A 24,973-nucleotide genomic window follows, 5' to 3' on the forward strand; every position below is an offset into this window, starting at 1 on the left:
GGGTTAAGAACTTTGCTTCAGGATCGGAATAGAAATCCTGCTCCGGCGGTGCAGCAGGAGCCCCATTAGCTAAAGTGGTGCTTCAGGTTAAGAACAGTTTCAGGTTAAGAACAGACCTCCGGAACGAATTAAGTACGTAACCAGAGGTACTACTGTAATCTGGCCAAATGGGAGTGAAGATTCTTTAGGTGATGCCTGTTTTCTTCCATTGGAAAGGAAATTTCTAGACCTCAGTGCTGCTCAGAAAAACACTTGGATGAGAGGGCGATGGATCCTGCAGGTTCTGGACTTCTCTGCTGTCTTATCAGTAGGCAGCACAGTTCTGTTACTGTTATTACAGAAGGGCCCTGAGAACCTCACTCTTCTCTTTGTGCCTGTGCAATTGCACCACTTTCAACTACATAGGTTTTCTTACGGAAACTCTGCACCCTTTTTTCTCTCTCTAAGTACCTGATGATCCAGCAGACGCCCTTTGTGAGGCGCCAGGTCCGCAAGCTCCTGCTCTTCATCTGCGGCTCCAAGGAGAAGTACCGCCAGCTGCGCGACCTGCACACACTAGATTCCCACGTCCGGGGGATCAAGAAGCTGCTAGAGGAGCAAGGGATCTTCCTGAGGGCCAGCGTGGTCACAGCCAGCTCAGGATCTGCTCTGCAGTACGACACGCTGATCAATTTGGTAAGGAAGCCTGTGTGTGTCCTTTTGAGCATGGCCCAGTAGAGCGGAGTAGAGCGGAGTAGAGCGGAGGTGCAAAGCCAGAGCAGTGAGTCATGCAGAGACACAGCAGAAGTCCCCCCCCTCCCTCCCTGGTTATGGTGTGCGGCTGTCATAAATGAGCTTCCTTCTGTGCCGTTTCAGATGGAGCATTTGAAAGCCTGTGCGGAAATCGCCACCCAGCGGACAGTGAACTGGCAGAAGTTCTGCATCAAGGATGACTGTGAGTTGCTTTCCTGTGAGGGTGTGGGGTGGCAGAAGGCGATTTGGGTGGAATTGTGTGGGGCTGGGGGTGGTAGTGCTGGAAGAGACCTACCAATCTAATCAACTGGATTCCTCCCCTTTGAATAGTAAGATTTGATTGAAGAGGAAGGAAGGCTGATTTTTTAAAAAAAATTATTTCATAAATTTTATACAGTGCTTGATTGTAAAAAAACAAAAAACAAAACCCAAAGCAGTTTACAAAACAGATAAAACAATAAGATTATCAGTAAAAATTAAGAATAAATTAAGCCTTTTGAAAATAACAACAGAATAACTACCTGACATTCAGAAGGCATCTTAAGGCAGCCCTGTTCAGTGAAGTTTTTAACGTGTGATTTTACTGTATTTTTGGTTTCTAAGGAAGCCGCCCAGAGTGGCTGGGGAGGCCCAGCCAGATGGGTGGGGTATAAATAAATTATTATTATTATTATTATTATTATTATTATTATTATTATTATTATTAATTATAGAATAAAATCACATCACTAAATATCTGGGTAGGCTTTGTTTTTAGTTATAGATGTATCAGGGAGAATCGCAGAGGGTCTTAGTCTTGCAGGAGGCGATGATCTCTGTTGCCTGCTTTCCACCCAACAGACAAATCTACTGTCTGAAGAATATGCCTCCCCCTTATCCCAAGTTTTTGTTCTCTTTGCCAATGAGGTCTAGAAACTTGTTCTGCGGCGAAAGTGAATGGGTTGGTACTCAAAGCTCCCGTGATCCCATTCGGCTAGATTTTGCTGCCTGTTTTCTTTTTAAAAGGGATAGGGAAAGCCGAGAGGACTTGTTTGTTGAGACAGTGCCTTTTTCTTCCTCCTCTAGCCGTCCTCTACTTCCTCCTGCAAGTCAGCTTCCTGGTCGACGAGGGCGTGTCCCCCGTCCTGCTGCAGCTCCTTTCCTGCGCCCTGTGCGGCAGCAAAGTCCTCTCGGCGGCATCTTCCTCCGGATCATCCGGTGCGTCAACCTCGACGCCTGCGGGCTCCGGGACCTCTGGGCAGCCAGCCGGGCAGAGCAAATCCTCTACTAAGAAGAGCAAGAAGGAAGAGAAAGAGAAAGACCGAGAGGGTGAGAGGAGTTGTGTGATGGAGGCTGTCAGATGCTGTGTGGTGGTTGCTCGTGAGTAACCAGGCAGGACTCCGACCCGTTTTTTACAGGTTCTAATGTGCAAACTATTTACAGTGCAGATACACAAGTTTCATGGCCGTCTTAGTCACTTGCAGAATCCGGGAGTAGCCTCTTCCGGCTTTCCCCCCAACATAAGAACTTGGTTGTTGTTGTTTAGTTATTTAGTCGTGTCCGACTCTTCGTGACCCCCTGGACCAGAGCACGCCAGGCACTCCTGTCTTCCACTGCCTCCCGCAGTTTGGTCAAACTCATGCTGGTAGCTTCGAGAACACTATCCAACCATCTCGTCCTCTGTCGTCCCCTTCTCCTTGTGCCCTCCATCTTTCCCAACATCAGGGTCTTTTCCAGGGAGTCTTCTCTTCTCATGAGGTGGCCAAAGTATTGGAGTCTCAGCTTCACGATCTGTCCTTCCTGTGAGCACTCAGGGCTGATTTCCTTCAGAATGGAGAGGTTTGATCTTCTTGCGGTCCATGGGACTCTCAAGAGTCTCCTCCAGCACCATAATTCAAAAACATCAATTCTTCGGCGATCAGCCTTCTTGATGGTCCAGCTCTCACTTCCATACATCACTACTGGGAAAACCATAGCTTTAACTATACGAACCTTCTAAGAACTTAGACAGCCCAAATCTCTGCCTCCCCTCCTTGCTTTTTACCCCTCTGCGCAAGCTGGGCGATGGAAATGGCATGCATTCCTCCTGGCCAGCCCGGGCTAGGTGAGGCGCTGGGGCTCTTAGCAGCATCTTCGAGCCCTTTTCCACCTTGGCCAGCCCCTTCCCTCTCTTCTCCATTGGAAGTGTTGCTTTTCCCCTTGCTGGAAGAGGAACTGCTCCTCAGAAGCGTCGGAGGCTTTCTGTATCCCCAACGCCTCCCTGCCTCCCTCCCCTGTTCCGATGGCAGTCTCCTGACAGAGGCAGGTCTTTAGGCCTGCTGCCAACTTTATAAAAAAAATAATGCTGTCATTCATAAAAAATATGAGCAGGTTTTGTTTTTTTTACAATTATATCAGTTCACAACAATTATTCACAAAACTGTACAACAAAAACTATGCGAAAATCTTAAAACCAGAAACCAGCTATCTGTTATGGAAAGATAGATTCTTAGTTGCCTGCCTGCCTGCCTGCCTGCCTGCCTGCCTGCCTGCCTGCCTGCCTGCGTTTTTCCATTTGTATCCCATTTTTCCTCCAAGGAGCTCAGGTGTGGTGTACATGGTTCTGTTCCTGTGCATTTTATTTATTTATTATTTTTATTTATTGAATTTAGATACCGCCATGTACCTGGTGGTCTCAGGGCAGTTCACAGAACAAAATCAGAATATAAAACCACAAAACATAGTCAAAATAAAAAACAACAACCCAATAACCCACCCACCCCCAACCACATTTTAAAAGGGCATAGGAAGTCATAGGATTTTATCCTCACAACAACACTGTTAGGCATGGCTTAGGCTGAAAGACTGTGAGTCTCCCGAGGCTGCTAACTATTGCACTATTCTGGCTTTTTAAATTATCTTTAAATTATTATCAGGGGGTTAAATGTTGGTACAGGAGATGATGACAATGACACCAAAGACTCAGTTTCTCGTTGCTGTCTAATGATCCTTGTCAACTCTGGGAACAACCAGTGACATTCCTACAGATGTTTGGGGGGGGGGAGGGAGGGTGGACTAATGCTTCTAGAACTGCCAGTCAAGAAACTGGTAGAATTCACAGGGTCAGGGCAAAAATCTGATCTGCCCAGTCCTCTGTCTCTGTTAACGGTGGCTTTTGTGCACAAGGCAGGATGTTGCTAGCTATCCTCTGTCTCCGGTATCATGTAATTGGAGGAGTCCTGCCTTCTGAACAGGGAGCTTCCATTCAGTATAGATCCATGTTTGTTAGCCAGTAGTCTCGTCTGTTCATTCAACTAGAATATGCGGGCAGCAGAGGAACAGGACTGGTCACCTGCTGCAAAGAGCTGTACACACAATCATAGGAACATAGGAAGCTGTCTTCTACTGACCTGAACTGTTGGCCCATCTAGTCTTAGTATTGTCTACACTGATTGGCAGCAGCCATCCAGGATTTCAAATAGGGTTTTCTCCCAGCCCTGCCTGCAGACGACTTTGGGGGTTGAACCTAGGATCTTCTGCATGCAAAGCAGGTACTCTGCCACTGATCTGTGGCCACAGGAATGCATGAAGCTGCCTTATACCAAGTAAGACCACTGGGACATTTAGCTCTATATTGTCTACACAGACTGGCAGCAGCACCTCAAGGTTTCAGATGGGACATTTCTGTCCCTACCTGGATGCAAACAGCAGGTGCTCTACATTCTCTCCCCCACCCCGAACTGTAGCCTAACGATACACCTGCCTAAGCAATCTCTAACTCCTCTTTTTTATTCCTATGCCCCATCTTCCAGGAGAGGGTTCATCGGGCAGCCAGGAAGACCAGCTGTGCACAGCCCTGGTGAACCAGCTGAATAAGTTTGCTGACAAGGAGACCCTGATTCAGTTCCTGCGTTGCTTCCTGCTGGAGTCCAACTCGTCCTCCGTCCGCTGGCAGGCCCACTGCCTGACGCTCCACATCTACAGGTGAGTCGTGAAACTGGCAGCTTGCATTAAAAACAACAACAACACAGTAATAAAAGCAAACTAGTTAATAACCACAGTATCCTGCTTGTGGCATTTGTGCCTTTGCGGCACCTAGCAGGGCCACTTTGAGAACAGAATGCAATTGAAATGCACTTTGCCCTGACGGCAGCCCCGTGATCAGCATCGTTTCTGAACCTTAAGTTTCCAAAGGCCTCCCTGAGCAGGAAGGAATGATAACAAGGAGGGAGCTTGTCTGAACTCTGTTGGGAGAGATTCCCACAATATGGGAGCAGCCGCAGAACAGATTCTCTCTCGTGTCTCCACCAGCCATGGCTCTGATGCTGGCGAGACTGAGAGAAGATGCTCATTCAAGGATCTTGGCACCCGGGTGGGGTTGTTCTAGACTTCAAGACAGGTGGCTGCATTTACCTATTTGTTTGCTTATTTTTTAAAATACTGGACCAGGTAAAGAATGAGCAGTCTGAAATGGCTGAAGGGCTTCTAAGAAGGGCACAAGAGGGAGGGATGGGTCTGCATAAACAGCCCAGAGAAGAAATATGTCCAGAGGGTGGGGGATAAGATCTTCAGCCATATGTGCAGTGGGGAGCAGGCCCCTTGGTTAACCCTCTCCTCCTCGCCCCCTTTCCCTTTAGAAACTCAAACAAGTCCCAGCAGGAGCTGCTGCTAGATCTCATGTGGTCAATCTGGCCGGAGCTGCCGGCTTACGGACGGAAGGCTGCCCAGTTTGTGGACCTCCTGGGCTACTTCTCCCTGAAGACGCAGCAGACGGAGAAGAAGGTAGGGGTGTCTCATTGGGATGGCCAAAAGGGCTTTCTCTCACCATTCTCCTCCTTTATTCCTCAAGGATGTGAAAGAACAGCCGCTGCATCTGTTGTGTGTGTGTGTGGGGGGTGCTTCTCAGTGTGCAAAGGAAGGACTGGAGCTAGCGTGGTGTTGTGGTTAAGAGCGGTGGACTCATAATCTGGTGAACCTGGTTCGCTTCCCCGCTCCTCCACATGCAGCTGCTGGGTGATCTTGGGCTAGTCATATTTCTCTGAAATCTCTCAGCCCCACTCACCTCACAGAGTGTTTGTTGGGGGGGGGGGGAGGAGGAAGGAAAAGGAGAATGTTAGCCGCTTTGAGAATCCTTAGGGTAGTGATAAAGTGGGATATCAAATCCAAACTCTTCTCTTTTTCTGAAGAAAGGAAAGCCCAGTTCTAGCCTCTGTCTTGACCAGGCAGGCTTTAGAACAGAAACCTGTCTCTCCGTAGGGCAGGGGGCTCCTCAGGCCTGGGGGCTAAATGCAGCCTTCCAGGACCCCCATATTTGGCCCTCTGGACTCTGCCTCGGCCTCATTCTTGATGACACCTGCTCTCCCTGGGTGCTATTGCCTGGCTGGAATGTGTCTTTGGACTGTAATGATGCTGCTCCTTGCTTACAAGGATGGGGAGAGAGGGGTGTTTAAATCACTTGACTTTTGTGTGGTTGGAATGCAGGCCCCTATATATTTAAAGGCATATGTGGTATGTGCAAAGGATCGTCATCATTCTCGGGAGAATAAATATCAAAATGGCAAAGAGTGAGAGTGGGTAATTGGGAGCTCTCTATAACCAACTCTGGTTTTGGTCTTCGTATTCACTCCTGAATCCCCTTTGTGAGCTGTTTGTTAAACCTTTCTTTCAGTTAAAGGAATATTCCCAAAAAGCTGTTGAGATCCTACGGATGCAAAACCACATCCTGACCAACCACCCCAACTCAAATATTTATAAGTGAGTGTCTCTGGTGTAAAATAAATACATATATTTCTTAATGTATACAGGGCTGCGGTGCAACCCATCTCAGGAGTGGAGGGCAGCTGGAACTGGGGGGGGGGGGAGGTGCTATTTCTTGGTCACTGAGCCATTTTCATTCCCTGCCGAAGAACAGTCTTGTTCTCCACCCACCTGCTTGTTTTCCTGTCGCATCATACTGCTTAAGGCCCACCTCGCACAAGAGTCCTTGGTGCAGCTCGGGGTTTTCAAAAAGGGCTATCAAGGGATAAGACTTATCAGTGACTGTCAGCCAGCTCAGTGGATCTGCCAGGATCAAGAGCAGTGTACCTTCGTATACCAGATGCTTGGAACAAACAGGAAGTGGGGGTGGGACTGTTGCTTTCACGTACTACTCGAGGGCTTCCTGAAGGCATCTGATTGGCCACTGCACCAAACAGGGCTGTTTGGCTTGACAGGTCATTTCCCAGTCCAGTAGGGCTCCTCCTTTGCCTGGGCAAATTTCTCAGATGTCCTTATCCCTCCCCTTCCAGCACGCTGTCTGGTCTGGTGGAATTTGACGGCTACTATTTGGAGAGCGACCCCTGCCTTGTATGCAACAACCCAGAAGTTCCATTCTGTGTAAGTAGCTGCTCCTCACCTGCCTTGAGGGTATCGGTGCGTTGATTCTGCCCAGCTTTGCTCAGTCTCCTTCTACGCACTTCCCTTTTATGTTCTTTATTTATCACATACAGAAAGATAAATGGAAGTAACTGCTTTGCAAAACCTGAGTGCAGCATAACAGAGTCAAAACTGACTGATAGCACAAAGCACATAATAAACAAATGCAAATAAAAGGGATGAGCATATTCCTTCTTACATATTTTTTAATCTGCACCAGGGTTCATGTTTAATTTACAAAGCCTGAACAACTTAGGTCCAGGCTACCTCAGGGTTCACCTGATCCTTCATATCCCAGCTCAGTCACTGACATCTGCAGGAGTGTCCCAGGCTGTTTCCTGTGTTGATAAGGCTCATTTGACAGCAACAAGAAACCAAGCCTTTGACTGAGTCCTGTCCAACGCTCTGCCAATAGAGATTCAGCAGGCGCCTTCTGTCTCAACTCTTAAACGCCTGCTGAAAACTCTTCTATTCCATTTCTCCTATGCAGGGAATCCACAAGGGTTTAGTTGATGTCTGTTTTTCAACCTGTATAGCTTCTGAAAAGAAGTACAATCAAACCTCATTTTGCGGACGGGATCTGTTCCGGAGGCCCATCCGCAAGCCGAAAATGACGCACGTCGAAATGCCGCGTCTGCGCATGCATGAAGCGCAATTTAATACTTCTGCGCATGCGTCAGCCGCAAACTCGAAAGTAACCCGTTCCGGTACTTCTGGGTTTGCCACGGACATTCGCCGAAGCGGATACAAGTGGATGCAGAACGAGGTTTGACTGTATTCTGTACTGTTTCCAACACTTCATTATAGTTCAAATCAGAGTCCCAGATTTCAGTGCCATAGTAGAGCTTTTGACTAATTATATTGCTGCCAAAAACCTTTAGGGAAGGTTCAATCAGCTGTCCTCGCTTACTGTAACAGAACTTCATCAATGCCCCTGTGGTTTTCTGTGCTTTGACTTTCGCTGCCTCCATACGTCACTTCCAAGACAAGACAAAAAAAATTCCTTCCAGTAGCACCTTAAAGACCAACTAAGTCAGTTCTTGGTATGAGCTTTCATGTGCATGCACACTTCTTCGTGTGCATGCACACTTCTTCAGATACACTGTGTATCTGAAGAAGTGTGCATGCACACGAAAGCTCATACCAAGAACTGACTTAGTTGGTCTTTAAGGTGCTACTGGAAGGAATTTTTTTTGTTTTGACTATGGCAGACCAACACGGCTACCTATCTGTTCCAAGACAAGGTTTCACTAAAGCGTTTGCCCAGGTATTTAACTGAGGGAGTTTGTTCCATAGCTTCCTGATGTCACTTTTTAACTTTCTTGTGTTTTTGTTGAGTTTTGTCTTACGTTTTTATTGCTGTAAACCGCTTTGATGTGTGTTTTTATGTGACAGAGCGGTATACAGATATTTTTGGAGATGAATAAGTAAAATAAATAAGATAATCCATTCCTGTTAATGTGTAACTGGCTGGAGCGTAGGGTGATTTCTCCAATTTGTTTATGGGTAAGTGATGCTTCCCCTCTTCTCTCCTCCTCCTCCTCCTGTTCCGCAGTACATCAAACTTTCTTCCATCAAAGTGGACACTCGTTATACCACCACCCAGCAGGTGGTGAAGCTCATTGGCAGCCACACCATCAGCAAAGTGACCGTGAAGATCGGGGACCTGAAACGCACCAAGATGGTCCGGACTATCAACCTCTATTACAACAACCGGACAGTGCAGGCCATTGTGGAACTCAAAAACAAGTAATTTCATTTTTTTTTTAATTTAAAGGACTTGTGCCCTTCTGGATCCCGCCCCCCTAAAGTTCTCAGAATGGCTTGCAGAATGATTTTAAAAGAAAAGATAAAAGACACCCCTCTGCCCTCAGGCATGCAGTCTTAAGAAACATGGCACAAAAGGGGGAGGAAGGAAGCAAGGAGGAAACAAGTGAGCCCCCAAAGGTGCTGACTGTTAATCAACAGGTTATTTTATTGACCAGCTGGGTTAGAAAGCTGTGTTGTGATTGCCCATATGTGGGCAGCAGTTAAGTTTCATGTATTTCATATGTCACAAAGAGGATGCAGATTCTTCTTGACTTTCCATGTGGATTAACGGGCATCTCAAGAATCCTCCTCGTTCCTTGCCCCCGCTCCCCACCCCTTGCGAAAAAAGCACCCTTGCCAATAAGAAAAAGGACTATGTTCAAATTCCAGGGTGGTGGTGTATATATATGTATGTATAAATAGAACTAAGTGTTACATTTTGTTCCGTCCCATAAGGCATGAACATCTCTTTAATCCTAAACAGCCTTGCTGTGGATGGGGATAATGGCTTAGTCTCTGGCTCTGGCTCCCTATCATGTTGACACAGGCGGAGAAGAAGCGAATCCAAAGAGCCCAGTCCCTCAGTTCATCCTCTTTTAAAGGAGATTTTCAACGGAGGCCGCCGCGCTTAGCTTTGGTGTGGGATGGAGGATGCTGAACCTACTTGCCTTCCTTTAAATCAGTGGCTCCCAAAGTGGGTGGTGGCGCTCCCTGGGGGGCAGGTAGTGACATCACCTGGGGTGGGGGGCGCTGAATGTGCAGAGGCCCACCGGGCTTTGAAAAGCTGGTATCCGTGGATCAAGTTAATCCATTTTGTTGAATTAACAAAGCTAAATAGTTTCAATTTGATTTTGAATAAATGTACAACTACAGTGGTACCTCGGGTTACAGACGCTTCAGGTTACAGACTCCGCTAACCCAGAAATAGTACCTCGGGTTAAGAACTTTGCTTCAGGATGAGAACAGAAATCGTGTTCCGACGGCGCAGCAGCAGCGGGAGGCCCCATTAGCTAAAGTGGTGCTTCAGGTTAAGAACAGACCTCCAGAACAAAGTAAGTACAGTGGTACCTCAGGTTAAGTACTTAATTCGTTCCAGAGGTCCGTTCTTAACCTGAAACTGTTCTTAACCTGAAGCACCACTTTAGCTAATGGGGCCTCCCACTGCTGCCGGAGCACGATTTCTGTTCTTATCCTGAAGCAAAGTTCTTAACCCAAGGTACTATTTCTGGGTTAGCGGAGTCTGTAACCTGAAGCGTAAGTAACCTGAAGCGTATGTAACCCGAGGTACCACTGTACTTAACCCAAGGTACCACTGTAACTGTTTTGGATTTAATTGTGCTCTTACCTTCCTTTTTGGGTCATGTGAACCGCTCTTATGATTCAACACTTTTTTAATAGGGAAGGGCGGGGGGAACTGAGAGCGAGTTTAAGGAAACCAGGGGTGGTGGTGAACAAATGAAAAGTTTGGGAACCACTGCTTTAAATGATTTCCCTTCTCCCCACCTCTTGCTCGTTCACCTGCTTTATTCCCCCCTCCTCCCACTTTTGTAGGCCAGCCCGCTGGCATAAGGCTAAGAAGGTCCAGCTCACCCCGGGCCAGACGGAAGTGAAGATCGACTTGCCGTTGCCCATCGTGGCTTCCAACCTGATGATTGAGTTTGCAGACTTCTATGAGAACTACCAGGCATCTACAGAGACCCTCCAGTGTCCCCGGTGCAGCGCTTCCGTCCCGGCCAACCCCGGGGTGTGCGGGAACTGCGGGGAGAACGTCTACCAGTGCCACAAGTGCAGGTGTGTAAAATTCCTCAGGGATTCGGATGCGATGCAGGGCTCAGAAGCATGTCTTCTGTCTGCGAAACTCACTTTCACTTCGATACTGAGCTACAGTTTTCTCTCCCCACCCCAAAACTGCACCAGCGCCCCTCCAGCCTGAATATCCTCCCTTTGCGGGACCTGGTGAGGAGGTGAGCCTGTCATGGACCAGCGGTTGAGTTTCTGTAACATCAAAAGCCCTGCCAACTCGCCTTTTCTACCCTTCCTTCCCAGGTCCATCAATTATGATGAGAAGGACCCCTTCCTCTGCAACGCCTGCGGGTTCTGCAAGTACGCTCGCTTTGACTTCATGCTGTATGCAAAGCCCTGCTGTGCGGTGGATCCAATCGAGAATGAGGAGGACAGGAAAAAGGTCAGGCACACGAACGCTTACACGCATGCATGCCCTCTGAGCTACCCTAGTCAGAAATTATAACATATATCCCATGTCTTGATTTGAAGGCGGTAACCAACATCAACAGCCTTCTGGATAAGGCCGACCGCGTGTACCACCAGCTCATGGGCCACCGGCCGCAGCTGGAAAACCTCCTCTGCAAAGTGAATGAGGCAGCGCCCGAAAAGCCACAGGTACTCATCTTCTCTCTCTCTCTCCCTCCTTCCCTCCTTCCAGTGCTCTTATTTGCCATTGCTCTGTGGGGAAATCTCTAAATGCGCGCAGGCATGGCAGGGGTGTGATTGTGGAGCATTGCCTGGCCAGTTCAGTCGTGGGGGTGCTGCTTTCTCCCGCCATTCCTTCGCCGTTTCCTTCCTCCGTCACAACCGGTTTTGAAATCCCTCCCTCTTGTGGCATTTTCAGGATGACGCCGGCGGGAGCGGAGGAATCAGCTCCACCTCGGCCAGCGTCAACAGGTACATCCTGCAGCTGGCCCAGGAGTATTGCGGAGACTGCAAAAACTCTTTCGACGAGCTCTCCAAGATCATCCAGGTAAATAACCTCCATGCTGCTGGCACAGTGCCAGCATATGAGTCAGGTCAGTCTGTGCCTGGGAAACCACAATTGAAAACAGAGGCGCCACGCCCCCAAGATAGGCTCTCCTCTTCTGTGAGGTGCTGTTACCTGGTCTGTCTTCCGGTTTGGCACAGCCCAAGATGGCAGAAGCCGTCTTAATGCCTAGTTTGGGACTCCCTTCCTTGAAGGATTGCTCACGCCCCACCTGTGCTCACACTACGATCTGCAGAACTGGCACTTTCACCACTTTCTTTCACCACTTTATTCATTCTACACTTGCAAAGAATCAGTTCTTTGGTGTGACAGCGCCTGCGCTGTTGGACCTCTCTGCCCATTGATAACCACACAAAGCGCCTTTGCTGTACTGTTTTGGTGTCTGCTTATATAAGCCAGCCTACCCAGACATGTATACTGGATACGTATTTTAGAGTGTCGATTTATTTCATAATGTGTATTTTCTAACTGTTTAGTTTTGTTTCAGAATATCTTTTAGGCTAACTTGCTTTTATTGGTAGTTTTTTGTATGCTTTTATGCGAACCATTTAGACTATTAAGCGGTATATAAATACTGTTGAATCAAGTAAAAAATGAACTAGAGGTTAGACACATATTAGTGCTTTTAACACTAATTTCCCCCCGTAGAAGTGGAGTTTCCAAAGGGAAGGTTTTTTGAGCATGCAAGGGAATGCTGCTTCCCAGTCTGCCCCTTTTCTGCTCATAGTTGACCCTTCCTGAAGGTTTTCCCCCCTATATAAAAGGTGGCCTTTCTGGAGTTGCTTTTTAAAAACAAAAACAAAACCTTGCATTTCTTATCTAGCTTGGCATCCAGTGTTCTTTCTGTCAAGCAACTGATGTGGCTCAATGTGGCCACTAGGGGGCCTGTTGTGGCAGCAGCATAGTCTTCCATAAGCATAATTTTGGGGCAGACTTAGCTAGGGAAAAGGTCTGAACTTCAAGCTTGCCCGTATTCTCCCACTCGGCCACTTTGATCTGCGGAACAGGTACTGTTAACAGGCGCCACACCATACCCGTTCGCAATGGTAAGAAACCAATATTTCCATGTGGCAGCACCCACACTTGGGAATTCCCTGCCTATTGATATGAGGCTAGTGCCTTCATTGTACTCTTTTCAGTGCCTGCTAAAAATATCTATCCGCCTATCCAGATGCCTAAAGCATGTGGTTTTCTCTGGTTTTTAGCTTAATTGTTGATTCTAATTATCTCTTCGTAAGCCTTTTTTAACGGGATGCAGGTGGCGCTGTGGGTTAAACCACAGAGCCTAGCACTTGCCGATCATAAGGTTGGCGGTTCAAATCCCTGTGACGGGGTGAGCTCCCGTTGTTCGGTCCCTGCTCCTGCCAACCTAGCAGTTTGAAAGCACGTCAAAGTGCAAGTAGATAAATAGGTACCGCTCCGGCGGGAAGGTAAACGGCGTTTCCATGCGGTGCTCTGGTTTGCCACATGACCCTGGCCACATGACCTGGAAGCTGTACGCCGGCTCCCTCGGCCAATAAAGCAAGATGAGCGCCGCAACCCCAGAGTCGGTCACGACTGGACCTAATGGTCAGGGGTCCCTTTACCTTTAAGTCCTTTTTACTGATGATTTCATTCTTTTATTCTTTTTTGTAAACCATTTAGAGGTGTGGAAATTTTATGAAATAAAAGGGATAAAGAAAAAGATAGGTGCCTGTCTAGCCAGTCTACCGCTGATCAGCAACAAAGGCAGGGGGGGTGGTTCCCCCTGTCCTCCCTCTTACCCTCCCCTCCTTTGTCCACCCACAGAAAGTCTTCGCCTCCAGGAAGGAGCTCCTGGAGTACGACCTCCAGCAGAGAGAAGCGGCCAGCAAGTCCTCCTGCTCTGCCGTGCAGCCCACTTTCACCGCCAGCCAGTACCGGGCGCTCTCCGTCTTGGGCTGTGGCCACACCTCCTCCACCAAGTGCTACGGCTGCGCCTCGGCCGTCACCGAACACTGCATCACACTGCTCCGCGCCCTGGCCACCAACGCCGCCATCCGCCACATCCTCGTCTCCCAGGGGCTCATCCGGGAGCTCTTTGACTACAACCTGCGCCGTGGCGCCGCCACCATGCGGGAAGAAGTCCGGCAGCTCATGTGCCTCCTCACCAGGTGCGGAGGAGGGTTTAAAAAAAATACTTTTTGATCAAATAATAAGAATATTTATTATTTATACCCCACTCATCTGGCTCGGTTTCTCCAGCCACTCTGGGCGGCTCCCAACAGTATATTAAAAACACAATAAAACATTAAAAACTTCCCTAAACGGGGCTGCCTTCAGATGTCTTCTAAAAGTCAGATAGTTAAAGAGGTGTCCCAATTTATCAGGCAGGATTCATGGGTTGTCTCCAACTAAGTCATGAGTAGGCCTACTGAAATGAATGGACCAGTTAGTAATGTTCCTTAATTTTGGCAGTTCTGTTGTTAGTAGAACTAAAATATATATGCCTTTCTTCAATAATGTTCGGGGTATGTGTGTGTTGCTCCAGTTCCTTGGTAATTTTTCTTACGGATGGGACTCCATGCGCTTCCTTTAGTGAACGAGCATTGGATGTCACAGGATATACACAAGCACACAGACACACATGTAACGTTGACACAGACGCTTGTAAAAATAAGTGGGTTTTTTAGCGTACACAGCCAGCTACATAGGTGTGTCCTTTCCTCTGGAAATGAGGAAACCAACAACTCCTATTGACCCTCGGCCCTTTGCAAGGTCCCTCTGCAGCCTGTCCGAGCACCAAAGCATTCCCTAAACAAGGAATTCGAGACTCGAGTTCCACCTTGGAAGTACAGGCTAAGCAGACCTGCTACAACTTTTGCATGAGCCAGACAGTACAGGGAGGTCTTGACGACGTGTTGAGGGAGTCGGCTCAGTGTGGAGCTTTTTAACTCTGTCTTTTCTTTTTATTCTGTGCCCGTCTTGAAAACAAGGGACAATCCGGAAGCCACCCAGCAGATGAACGACCTCATCATCAGCAAGGTGTCTGCGGCTCTGAAGGGTCACTGGGCGAACCCTGACCTGGTGAGGAGGGGGTTGGGGTTTTGGGTATTTGACCTGCCTTCCGTCCCTCCCTAGCTGCATCCAAATTGGTTATCATAGAATTGTAGAGTTGGAAGGGACTCTCAGGGGTCACCGAATCCAACCCCCTGCTCTGCAATGTAGGAATCGCAGCTGAAGAATCCCTGTCAGTTGGCCATCCAACCTCTGTTTAAAAACCTCCAGTGAACTTGATTGCAACATTTCCTTTCTTACCTTGCCGCTCCTTGCTATCTACGGGACCGCCTCTCTTGGTATGCCCCGCAGAGGACCTTAAGGTCCATGAATAACCATAGTTTAGAGGTCCCGGGCCCTAAGAAAGTCAGACTATCCTCCACCAGGGCCAGGGCCTTTTCAGTGATGGCCCCGACCTGGTGGAATGCTCTGTCCCATGAGACTAGGGCCCTTCAGGATTTAACCTCCTTTCATCGGGCCTGTAAGACAGAGCTATTCCGCCTGGCCTTTAATTTGAATTCAGCCTGATCTTTTATTTCCCTTCCCTTCTCTTTCCTCCCCCTCCCCTTTTATGACCCCACAGGTATTTCTCCCCTGGCCTCCTCGCTGGCCCAAGTAGGACCAATTCAGCCAGCTAGCCCTGGGGATTATCTAATTGATTTTTGAATTTTATTGTTATTCATGTTTTTATACTGTATTTTATGCTGCTTTTATAATTATTTTTAAGTGTTTTAAATTTGTTGTTAGCCGCCCTGAGCCTGGTTTTTGAACTGGGAAGGGCGGGGTATAAATAAAACATTATTATCATTATTATTTATTATAAGAAGGGTTGTGTCCAGTGTCAGTCCTCTCCAGAGTTCGCCCGTTGAAATTCAAGGACAGGACTAACTTGGACCCATGTATTTCAATGGGTGTAACAACCCTAGTAGCTTAGGGTTGCACATGTACACAGCCCAGCCCTCTTATTATCCTCAGAACAACCTTGCGGGGTAGGCAAGGCTGACAAGAGCTCCAGGGCCAAGCAGGGATTGAAAGCCAGCTGCATCCTGCTACCCAATAGTAGCTCAGCGTGCCTCGCAAGACGAAATTAATTTGTTCTGCGAGTTTCTTCGTCTTGTGGATTTTTCGTCTTGCGAAGCACGGATGCACCCTGGTATTAATGGTTTTAAGAAAACGGAAACAAACTCGCAAGACGTTTTGTCTTGCGAAGTAAGCCCATAGGGAAAATCGTCTTGCGAAGCAACTCAAAAAACGAAAAACCCTTTCGTCTTGCGCGTTTTTCGTCTTGCAAGGCATTCTTCTTGCGAGGTACCACTGTACCTCGTTTCACGTTAAGAAATGTTCCTGTAGTCCTCGGTTGCAACTTGAGATCTCTTAGCTGTGATTCCTACATTGCAGGCAGTTGGACTCCTAGACGATCCTTTGCGTCCCTTCCAGCTCCACAGGAAGGGAGCTGGTTCCTCTTTGTGCCAATCGTTGTTTTCAAGTTCTGCCGAATTTCTTTTGTGGGGGAGGAGAGAACCAAAGTGGGACGGGGCAAAGTGGTATTCTCGTCTGGCTCTCAGCCCTGCCTTACTCTTTCTCCCTCATCTGCAGGCCAGCAGCCTTCAGTATGAGATGCTGCTGCTGACGGACTCCATCTCCAAGGAAGACAGCTGCTGGGAGCTGAGGCTGCGCTGCGGTGAGTCTCTGCATTTGGCAAGCAAGATGTGGAGTGTGCGCAATAAATGCTGTTCTATGCGGTATTCCCTTAAGTGGGTTCCCTGTCGGTAGGAAAAGACAACAGAGGCCAACCATAATAATAATACAGTGGTACCTCGGGTTAAGTACTTAATTCGTTCTGGAGGTCCGTTCTTAACCTGAAACTGTTCTTAACCTGAAGCACCACTTTAGCTAATGGGGCCTCCTGCTGCCGCCACACTGCCGCTGCGTGATTTCTATTCTCATCCTGAATCAAAGTTCTTAACCCGAGGTACCATTTCTGGGTTAGCAGAGTCTGTAACATGAAGCGTATGTAACGTGAGGTACCACTGTATTTCAGGTACACTGAAAATAAGTATTACAAGATGTGGATTTTTTTTTTTAATCAAGAGTACAGTATTGTATTGTCTGGCACTAAGATATAACTGTCACGTGCTTTGCTTTTCTGAAAAGCAAGTGAGACTAGCTCCCCACTCCATCCTTTTGGTGGCTTAAACGCAAACATCTGATGTTTATTTGCCAGATAGTCAGCTGGGGTTGGTGCCATGAGCCAGCATCTTCTTAGTCCAGGTCACTTGCTGTTATCCAGAACAAAAGAGTAGCTCTTTGCCAAGATGGTATCATTTATGCTGCCCGGATTTGGAGGCACAATCACCCTTCTGGCAAAGCTGCTGTGTGTCTGTGTCAGATATTTATCTCTCCTGCAAAATGCTTCTTAATGACATGAAATGCCTAGAAGAAGCAGCAGCCCTCATCTGCAGGCCAGCAGCCTTCAGTATGAGATGCTGCTGCTGACGGACTCCAACTCCAAGGAAGACAGCTGCTGGGAGCTGAGGCTGCGCGATTTCTATTCTCATCCTGAAGCAAAGTTCTTAACCTGAAGCACTGTTTCTGGGTTAGCAGAGAGTGTAACCTGAAGCATATGTAACCTGAAGCGTATGTAACCTGAGGTACAACAACAATAATAATATATATTTGTATCCCGCCCTCTTCGGCCAAAGCCAGGCTCAGAGCAGCTAACATCATGTAAATAAGACAATGTGAACAACACAACATAAAATATGCAAATAAAATAACGTTCAACATTCATTAAAATAATATAGAATAATCTTAAATATAACATTTCAAGATTAAACGGAAATCCACTCTTAACAGCTACAATAAGTGATTTCTAAACTCCAATCAATAAAACAACAGCAAGCCACAGTGCACAACATAATACAGTACAAAATGAGAAGCAGAGACTGAAGGGTGGGGCAAGGCAGGTGGAAAGAGGCCTTGCTGATGCTCTCGCCTCACAGTTCTTCCTCCAGACACAGCTTCCTTATGAGAAGCAGATATTGAGAAGCAAAGCAGCTAGTAAGCCTGATCTTTATTCAAGGAACTGTTGCAACAAGGTTCCCCACTCACCACACGCAGGAGGGAAGAGAACCCTAAACAATGGTGTGCAAGCCCTTCTATAGATTTTTGAAATTGCCCACCCTGTAGCCCATCGTAGAAGGAGGCGGTCTCCAGCAGAAATCCTGTCTGCCTGGATACCCAATACAGTGGTATCTCGGGTTACATACGCTTCAGGTTACACATACACTTCAAGTTACAGCCTCTGCCAACCCAGAAATAGTGCTTCAGATTAAGAAATTTGCTTCAGGATGAGAACAGAAATCGTGCTCTGGCAGTGCGGCAGCGGCAGGAGGCCCCATTAGCTAAAGTGGTGCTTCAGGTTAAGAACAGTTTCAGGTTAAGTACAGACCTCCGGAATGAATTAAGTACTTAACCTGAGGTACCACTGCGCCCCCTGACCCGTGGATTTGCGCCCCCTAACCCTAACCCCCAGATGTTGCGCCCGGTGCGGCCGGCCCCCCCTGCACCCCCCACACTACGCCACTGACTGTAATAGTCACTGATTGCATTACCTGGGCAGTCTGGCCCTTCTTCCGGGCCCCAGGCCTTAGTTTGTCAACCCATGGTTTACCCCATAGCTGCTGGGCATTCAAGAATGTGTCTGTTTCCTTGCCTTGCTGCCTTCTTGATGTCTTTGCTTCTCCCCCTCCCGCTTGGCTCCCCCTCCAGCTCTCAGTCTCTTCCTGATGGCCGTGAACATCAAGACGCCGGTGGTGGTGGAGAACATCACTCTCATGTGTCTGCGCATCCTGCAGAAGCTGATCAAGCCCCCGGCTCCAACCAGCAAGAAGAACAAGGTAACCTTCCCCCTGCAGTCCTTTTTGGGACTCTTGAGCCGTCTGGTTCATCACCGGAATCCTGTTTCCACTTGAGCAAATCCTCCTAGGCAGAATGTGCTTGGGGAGACTCGTGGGGAAAAACTTTTGTACATATTTTCTGATTTTGGATGTACGGGAGCATGTAGGGGTGGCAGAATGGGGGAACCAGAAGACTCCAAGGTGTGTTTTGAGCACAGCATTTATGAACTGTTGTATTTGTTATTTAACTGATTTTGGGGTGTGTTTTCTATATTATTTGCTCCATTTTATTCTGTAAGCCAATTTGATTATTGGGTGGGTAGGAGTTGTTTGTTTTTGCAATAGGGTGGGGTATATGTTTCTTTAAAAAGGACTCAGAAGGAAATCTTCCTGTAGCTTAGTGGAAGAGCACATGCTTTCTAAGGTTTGGTCCCTAGAATTTCCAGAGAACTAGTGTGGTGTATTGATAGAGTGTCAGACTAGAACCTGGGAGACCAGGGTTTAAATCCCCCCACTTGGCCACATGAGGTTCACTGGGGGGCCTTGGCCCAGTCGCTGCTTCTCACAGCCTAGCCTACCTCACAGGGTTGTTGCGGGGATAAAATGGGATGCTCCCCCCCAGCTGGTACTGGGCAAGATAGATGGACTTGGCGTAACACCAAAATATAAAATCTGGCCAAATTTCACTTTGGTTCTGCACTGCATGTACGTATGAAGCAGTTGCTAAAACCCATTAGTAATTTAATTATCCTGTGCTTCAGGCACCTCTCAGTAGGAAACGGCCTTACACAGAGTCAGGCCATTGGTCTGTCTAGCTTAGTAAAAGCTACGATGGCTGGCAGTGTCTCTCTAGGGCAGCGGTTCTCAACCTGTGGGTCCCCGGATGTTGTTGGACTACAACTCCCATCATCCCTGAGCTCTGGCCTTGCTAGCTAGGGGTGATGGGAGTTGTAGTTCAACAACACCTGGGGACCCACAAGTTGAGAAAGGTTGCGCTAGGGTTTCAGGCAGGATCTGTTCTAGCCCCACCTGGAGATGCCAGGGGTGGAACCCAGGACCTTCTGCATGTGAAACACAGAGCTTTTGTGATGAAAGCATCTGTATCAACACACTGCTGCAAAGTCCTACTTTACATGGGGATGACCCCACTCTAGATCATAGAATCATAGAGTTGGAAGAGACCACAAGGGCCATCGAGTCCAACCCCCTGCCAAGCAGGAAACACCATCAGAGCACTCCTGACATATGGTTGTCAAGCCTCTGCTTAAAGACCTCCAAAGAAGGAGACTCCACCACACTCCTTGGCAGCAAATTCCACTGTCGAACAGCTCTTACTGTCAGGAAGTTCTTCCAAATGTTTAGGTGGAATCTTCTTTCTTGTAGTTTGGAACCATTGCTCCGTGTCCGCTTCTCTGGAGCAGCAGAAAACAACCTTTCTCCCTCCTCTATGTGACATCCTTTTATATATTTGAACATGGCTATCATATCACCCCTTAACCTCCTCTTCTCCAGGCTAAACATGCCCAGCTCCCTTAGCCGTTCCTCATAAGGCATCGTTTCCAGGCCTTTGACCATTTTGGTTGCCCTCCTCTGGACACGTTCCAGTTTGTCAGTGTCCTTCTTGAACTGTGGTGCCCAGAACTGGACACAGTACTCCAGGTGAGGTCTGACCAGAGCAGAATACAGTGGCACTATTACTTCCCTTGATCTAGATGCTATACTCCTATTGATGCAGCCCAGAATTGCATTGGCTTTTTTAGCTGCCGCGTCACACTGTTGGCTCATGTCAAGTTTGTGGTCAACCAAGACTCCTAGATCCTTTTCACATGTACTGCTCTCAAGCCAGGTGTCACCCATCTTGTATTTGTGCCTCTCATTTTTTGCCCAAGTGCAATACTTTACATTTCTCCCTGTTAAAATTCATCTTGTTTGTTTTGGCCCAGTTCTCTAATCTGTCAAGGTCGTTTTGAAGTGTGATCCTGTCCTCTGGGGTGTTAGCCACCCCTCCCAGTTTGGTGTCATCTGCAAATTTGATCAGGATGCCCTTGAGTGCAGGAGGTTCTCTGAATATCTGGCCTGTAGGTGACTGGTTCTGCTTCAGGCTGTCACAGCCTTTCCTTGTTCTTCTTTAGGACACCCCTGTGGACTCCTTGACCACCGTCAAGCCCTACAGCAATGAAATCCACGCTCAGGCCCAACTCTGGCTCAAGAGGGACCCCAAAGCTTCGTATGAGGCTTGGAAGAAATGCCTCCCTGCCAGAGGTACGTACTGTGCCCTGTAGAAGTCTCTGTGTGTGTGTGTGTGTGTGTGTGTGTGTATGTGTGAGAAAGAGAGAGAGAGAGAGAGAGATCACACTCTTCTGCCCTTTGCACTCAAAGCATCATAGCATTGGAGAAAAGGTCCAGGGTCATGTAGGTGGACCCCCCCCCCCCCGCACTGATGTAGAAAGCCCACAACTTTTAGGACCCTCACCTTGGTTGCCACCCTTTTGTGGACATATTTGTGTCGGCATCCGGGGGTGAAAAGCCAGCTGGCTAGCCCCCAGCTGGGTCATCTCCTTCCAGCCATGCTGCTGCAAAGATCCATCGACCTCTGGCTCCGACATAAATTACTGACCCAAGCCTCCCAGACTTGGGCACACTATACTTAGCAGTGTAAACTGCACAACAGAAAAGGCTGAGGCTTGTGAATACATACTATGAGCTACAGATTTATTAAACATAAATCAAGACAAAGAAACTCGTCGTCTCTTCTTGCCGTCTGCTCGGAGGGAGAGTCAAAGCAAAAGCATACAGCGGAATTTCCACTGACGCCAGCAAACTGTGCTGGAATGTAAACAGATATGTGACACATAACAATCCCATGTCTGAAACTAAAGGTGGGATGGAAAGTCCCAACCACTTGTTCTGCTCCTTAGACGTTGGGAGCATTTGGCCCTCCAGATGTTACCAAACTACAACTCCCATCAGCCCCAGAAAGCATGGCCTGTGGCCAGGGATGATGGGAGTTGCAGTTCAGCAACAACTGGAGGGCCATAAAATTCCCCACACCTGTTGCTGCTTAATCCAGACTAATTTCCTTCACAACGGAACTTCAGTTTGAGATCGGTTCCTACACCCTCGCGCTGCATTTATGAACTTGAGAGGCTATCCCCGTGGAAAGTTCCCAGCCCTCGGGAAAGTGAAGTTCTTACCCTGCCCCTGAGTAACAGAGGTAGCTCTTGGAACCTGGTTAGGGGACACCTCCGCTAACCTCCGCTCGAATCCTCGCCCTCGCTTTAGGCCTCGACGCCAATGGAAAGTCGCCCAGCAGGACGGAGCTTCGCCACCTTTACCTGACGGAAAAGTACACCTGGAAGTGGAAGCAGTTCATGAGCAGGCGAGGGAAGAGGACCTGCCCCCTGGATCTCAAGCTGGGACACAACAATTGGCTGCGGCAGGTATGGAAACCCTCCCCAAAGGCTCTAGCTTGCGCCATCTGATTAGAGCTGTTTCACATCTATCCCTCGGGAATGGCGTGACGTTCCTCTGCAATGGATGCATGCTTTTTATCTCATGGGTATCTTGGGTCGCCGTAAGCTGCCTTCAGACCTAGGTAGTGAAATGTAGGGTAAAGGTAAAGGGACCCCTGACCATTAGGTCCGACTCTGGGGTTGCGGCGCTCATCTCGCTTTACTGGCCGAGGGAGCCGGCGTACAGCTTCCAGGTCATATGGCCAGCATGACTAAGCCACTTCTGGCGAACCAGAGCAGCGCACGGAAACGCCGTTTACCTTCCCGCTGAGCGGTACCTATTTATCTACTTGCACTTTGACGTGCTTTCGAACTGCTAGGTTGGCAGGAGCAGGGACCGAGCAATGGGAGCTCACCCCGTCGCAGGGATTCGAACTGCCAGCCTTCTGATCTGCAAGCCCTAGGCTCAGTGGTTTAGACCACAGCGCCACCCGCGTAGGGTATACAATCTTATAAATGTAGGGTATACGCTCTTAAAATAGAGAACCCCAAATGCTTTTTACAGGTCTTCCATGTACACTGGGGTGGGGTTACCTCGGGCTCTGGGGCCAAATGTGGGTCATTGCAGCCAGTTGTCTCAACCCTGCATGAGATGAGACTCATGAGTGCCCCAATTTTCCTCTCCCCGGTAGGTCTTGTTCACGCCTGCAACCCAGGCTGCTCGGCAGGCCGCCTGCACCATCGTCGAAGCTCTGGCCACCATCCCCAGCCGGAAGCAGCAAGTCCTCGACCTGCTCACCAGGTACAGTGCTGCAAGCTCCCTCTTCTTGGGGGTCCGTAAAGGTAAAGGGACCTGTGACCATTAGGTCCAGTTGCAGACGACTCTGGGGTTGCGGCGCTCATCTCACTTTATTGGCCGAGGGAGCCGGCGTACAGCTTCTGGGTCATGTGGCCAGCAGGACTAAGCCGCTTCTGGCGAACCAGAGCAGCGCATGGAAATGCTGTTTCCCACCGGAGCGGTACCTATTTATCTACTAGCACTGGTGTGCTTTCGAACTGCTAGGTTGGCAGGAGCAGGGACCGAGCAACGGGAGCTCACCCATTCGCGGGGATTCAAACCATGACCTTCTGATCGGCAAGCCCTAGGCTCTGTGGTTTAACCCACAGCGCCACCCACGTCCCACTTGGGGGACCATGGGATCATAGAATTATAGAGTTGGAAAGAGGCCATGACGGCCATCTAGTCCAACCACCTGCCATGCAGGGATATTTCACCCAAGGCAGGGCTTGAACCCACAATGCTGAGATTAAGAGTCTCATGCTCTAAGGACTTGAGAAGCCCTGCAGGTGAAAGGCTCTCCCCACTGCTGGTTAAATAATTTCTACTCACTCTTGTATCAGTATTTTGCTTCTCTGTTTGCAAAGAAGTCCGTTCTCTTTTTTCTATTTCCGACTCGCCAGTGTTTTCTCTGCCTTTCTCTTAGTTACCTGGATGAGTTGAGCATGGCTGGGGAATGTGCAGCAGAGTACCTGGCGCTCTACCAGAAACTCATCAAGCCTGCCCGCTGGAAGGTCTACCTGGCAGCCAGGGGGGTCCTGCCTTACGTTGGCAACCTCATTACAAAGGTAAAGAAAGGTTTTCTACCTGGGGCTTGTTGCCGAGAAGTCTGAGAACTAAGAGGTGGGAGGGAAAGCAGTTTGAGCCTGCCCAGTGCATTCACGACAGGTGTGGGGTTTGAACGGGGCATTGGGCACTTCCTGATCTAAGCTGTCCTCTGTCACACAAGTGACAGAGTGTGTCAGTTCCCTTCCCTTCCTCCCTCCAGTGACAAAACTTACCATCAGCATCTAACACCTTGCTTTCAGGATTTGTGCTGGCTGCCAATCTGCTTCTGGGGCAATTTCAAGGTGTTGGCACTAACATTTAAGGCCCTCTGTAGCTCAGGACCAGTTCCTGAAGAGATCACCTTATCGCTTATACACCCATCGGATCCTTGCAGTCTGTAGGAAAGTTTCTTCTGCAAGTTCCAAAGATCTCAGAAGCCCACAGTGTCGTAATTCGGAGCAGGGCATTTAGTGTGGCTGCCCCTGTTCTGTGGAACATCATCCCTGCCGAGAGACAACACACACCCCAATCTATTCGCCCTTTCCAGAAATAATAGAATACATTTTTGTTCTGACAGGCTTTCCCAGCTGAATCAATAAACGGGTCTTTTACTATTAGTGTCCACTTCTTGTCATTCAAGTCTTTGTTGTTTCTCATCGTTTTATATGTGAATCGCCTTGCAATAGTGATTAATAAGCCAGTGTCAATAGTAGGAATGATACACCCCCTCCTCCACATGGTACCTTCATAACCTGTGCCTCTCTGCTTTTTAGGAAATTGCCCGTCTACTCGCCCTGGAGGAGGCCACGCTCAGCACTGACCTGCAGCAGGGATACGCTTTGAAGAGCATCACAGGTGATGTTTGTTGCTCCCCCTTCCATCACCTCCTTTCTTGACTTGACGTGCCATTTCTGTGTGTGCTGGACTTTTATCCCATTCTCTCTCTCGCTCGCTTCTCGGCATCCCCACTTTGTAAACTGAGCCTTAATTCCTTGCTCCCCCAGGCCTCCTTTCCTCCTTTGTGGAGGTCGAGTCCATCAAACGACACTTCAAGAGCCGCCTGGTGGGGACCGTGCTGAACGGCTACCTGTGCCTGAGGAAGTTGGTGGTGCAGCGGACCAAGCTGATCGACGAGACCCAGGACATGCTGCTGGAGATGCTGGAGGACATGACGACAGGTGGGGAGTGCGCCGGTGGGGTGGGGAGCTTGCAAAAGTCCTGGGACCAGAGGCTTTTTGGAGTGTGTTTTTTGTTTTGTTTCGTTTTGGTTTTATAAAAATATTTGTGCATATTCATGAAAAACATCAGAGGG

General features: G+C 48.5%; 1 protein-coding gene across 5 annotated transcripts in view; it reads left to right on the plus strand.

The window, feature by feature from the left end:
* Positions 1-24,973, plus strand: part of UBR4 (ubiquitin protein ligase E3 component n-recognin 4) — a 141,967-nt gene that overhangs the window by 89,062 nt on the left and 27,932 nt on the right. For all 5 annotated transcript variants that reach the window (XM_081923331.1, XM_081923332.1, XM_081923334.1 and 2 more), the window contains 22 exons: positions 448-675; positions 856-934; positions 1,798-2,040; positions 4,503-4,674; positions 5,328-5,472; positions 6,359-6,444; positions 6,978-7,065; positions 8,660-8,853; positions 10,465-10,704; positions 10,960-11,098; positions 11,188-11,313; positions 11,543-11,671; positions 13,478-13,821; positions 14,644-14,734; positions 16,301-16,385; positions 18,476-18,603; positions 20,736-20,865; positions 21,886-22,043; positions 22,748-22,857; positions 23,540-23,681; positions 24,435-24,516; positions 24,666-24,839. In XM_081923331.1, coding sequence (XP_081779457.1) covers positions 448-675; positions 856-934; positions 1,798-2,040; positions 4,503-4,674; positions 5,328-5,472; positions 6,359-6,444; positions 6,978-7,065; positions 8,660-8,853; positions 10,465-10,704; positions 10,960-11,098; positions 11,188-11,313; positions 11,543-11,671; positions 13,478-13,821; positions 14,644-14,734; positions 16,301-16,385; positions 18,476-18,603; positions 20,736-20,865; positions 21,886-22,043; positions 22,748-22,857; positions 23,540-23,681; positions 24,435-24,516; positions 24,666-24,839 — 3,313 coding nt within the window. The remainder of the gene's footprint in view (positions 1-447; positions 676-855; positions 935-1,797; positions 2,041-4,502; positions 4,675-5,327; positions 5,473-6,358; positions 6,445-6,977; positions 7,066-8,659; positions 8,854-10,464; positions 10,705-10,959; positions 11,099-11,187; positions 11,314-11,542; positions 11,672-13,477; positions 13,822-14,643; positions 14,735-16,300; positions 16,386-18,475; positions 18,604-20,735; positions 20,866-21,885; positions 22,044-22,747; positions 22,858-23,539; positions 23,682-24,434; positions 24,517-24,665; positions 24,840-24,973) is intronic.

This window comes from Podarcis melisellensis, assembly GCF_964234715.1.
Source record: "Podarcis melisellensis genome assembly, chromosome: 8".
Taxonomy (NCBI): domain Eukaryota; kingdom Metazoa; phylum Chordata; class Lepidosauria; order Squamata; family Lacertidae; genus Podarcis; species Podarcis melisellensis.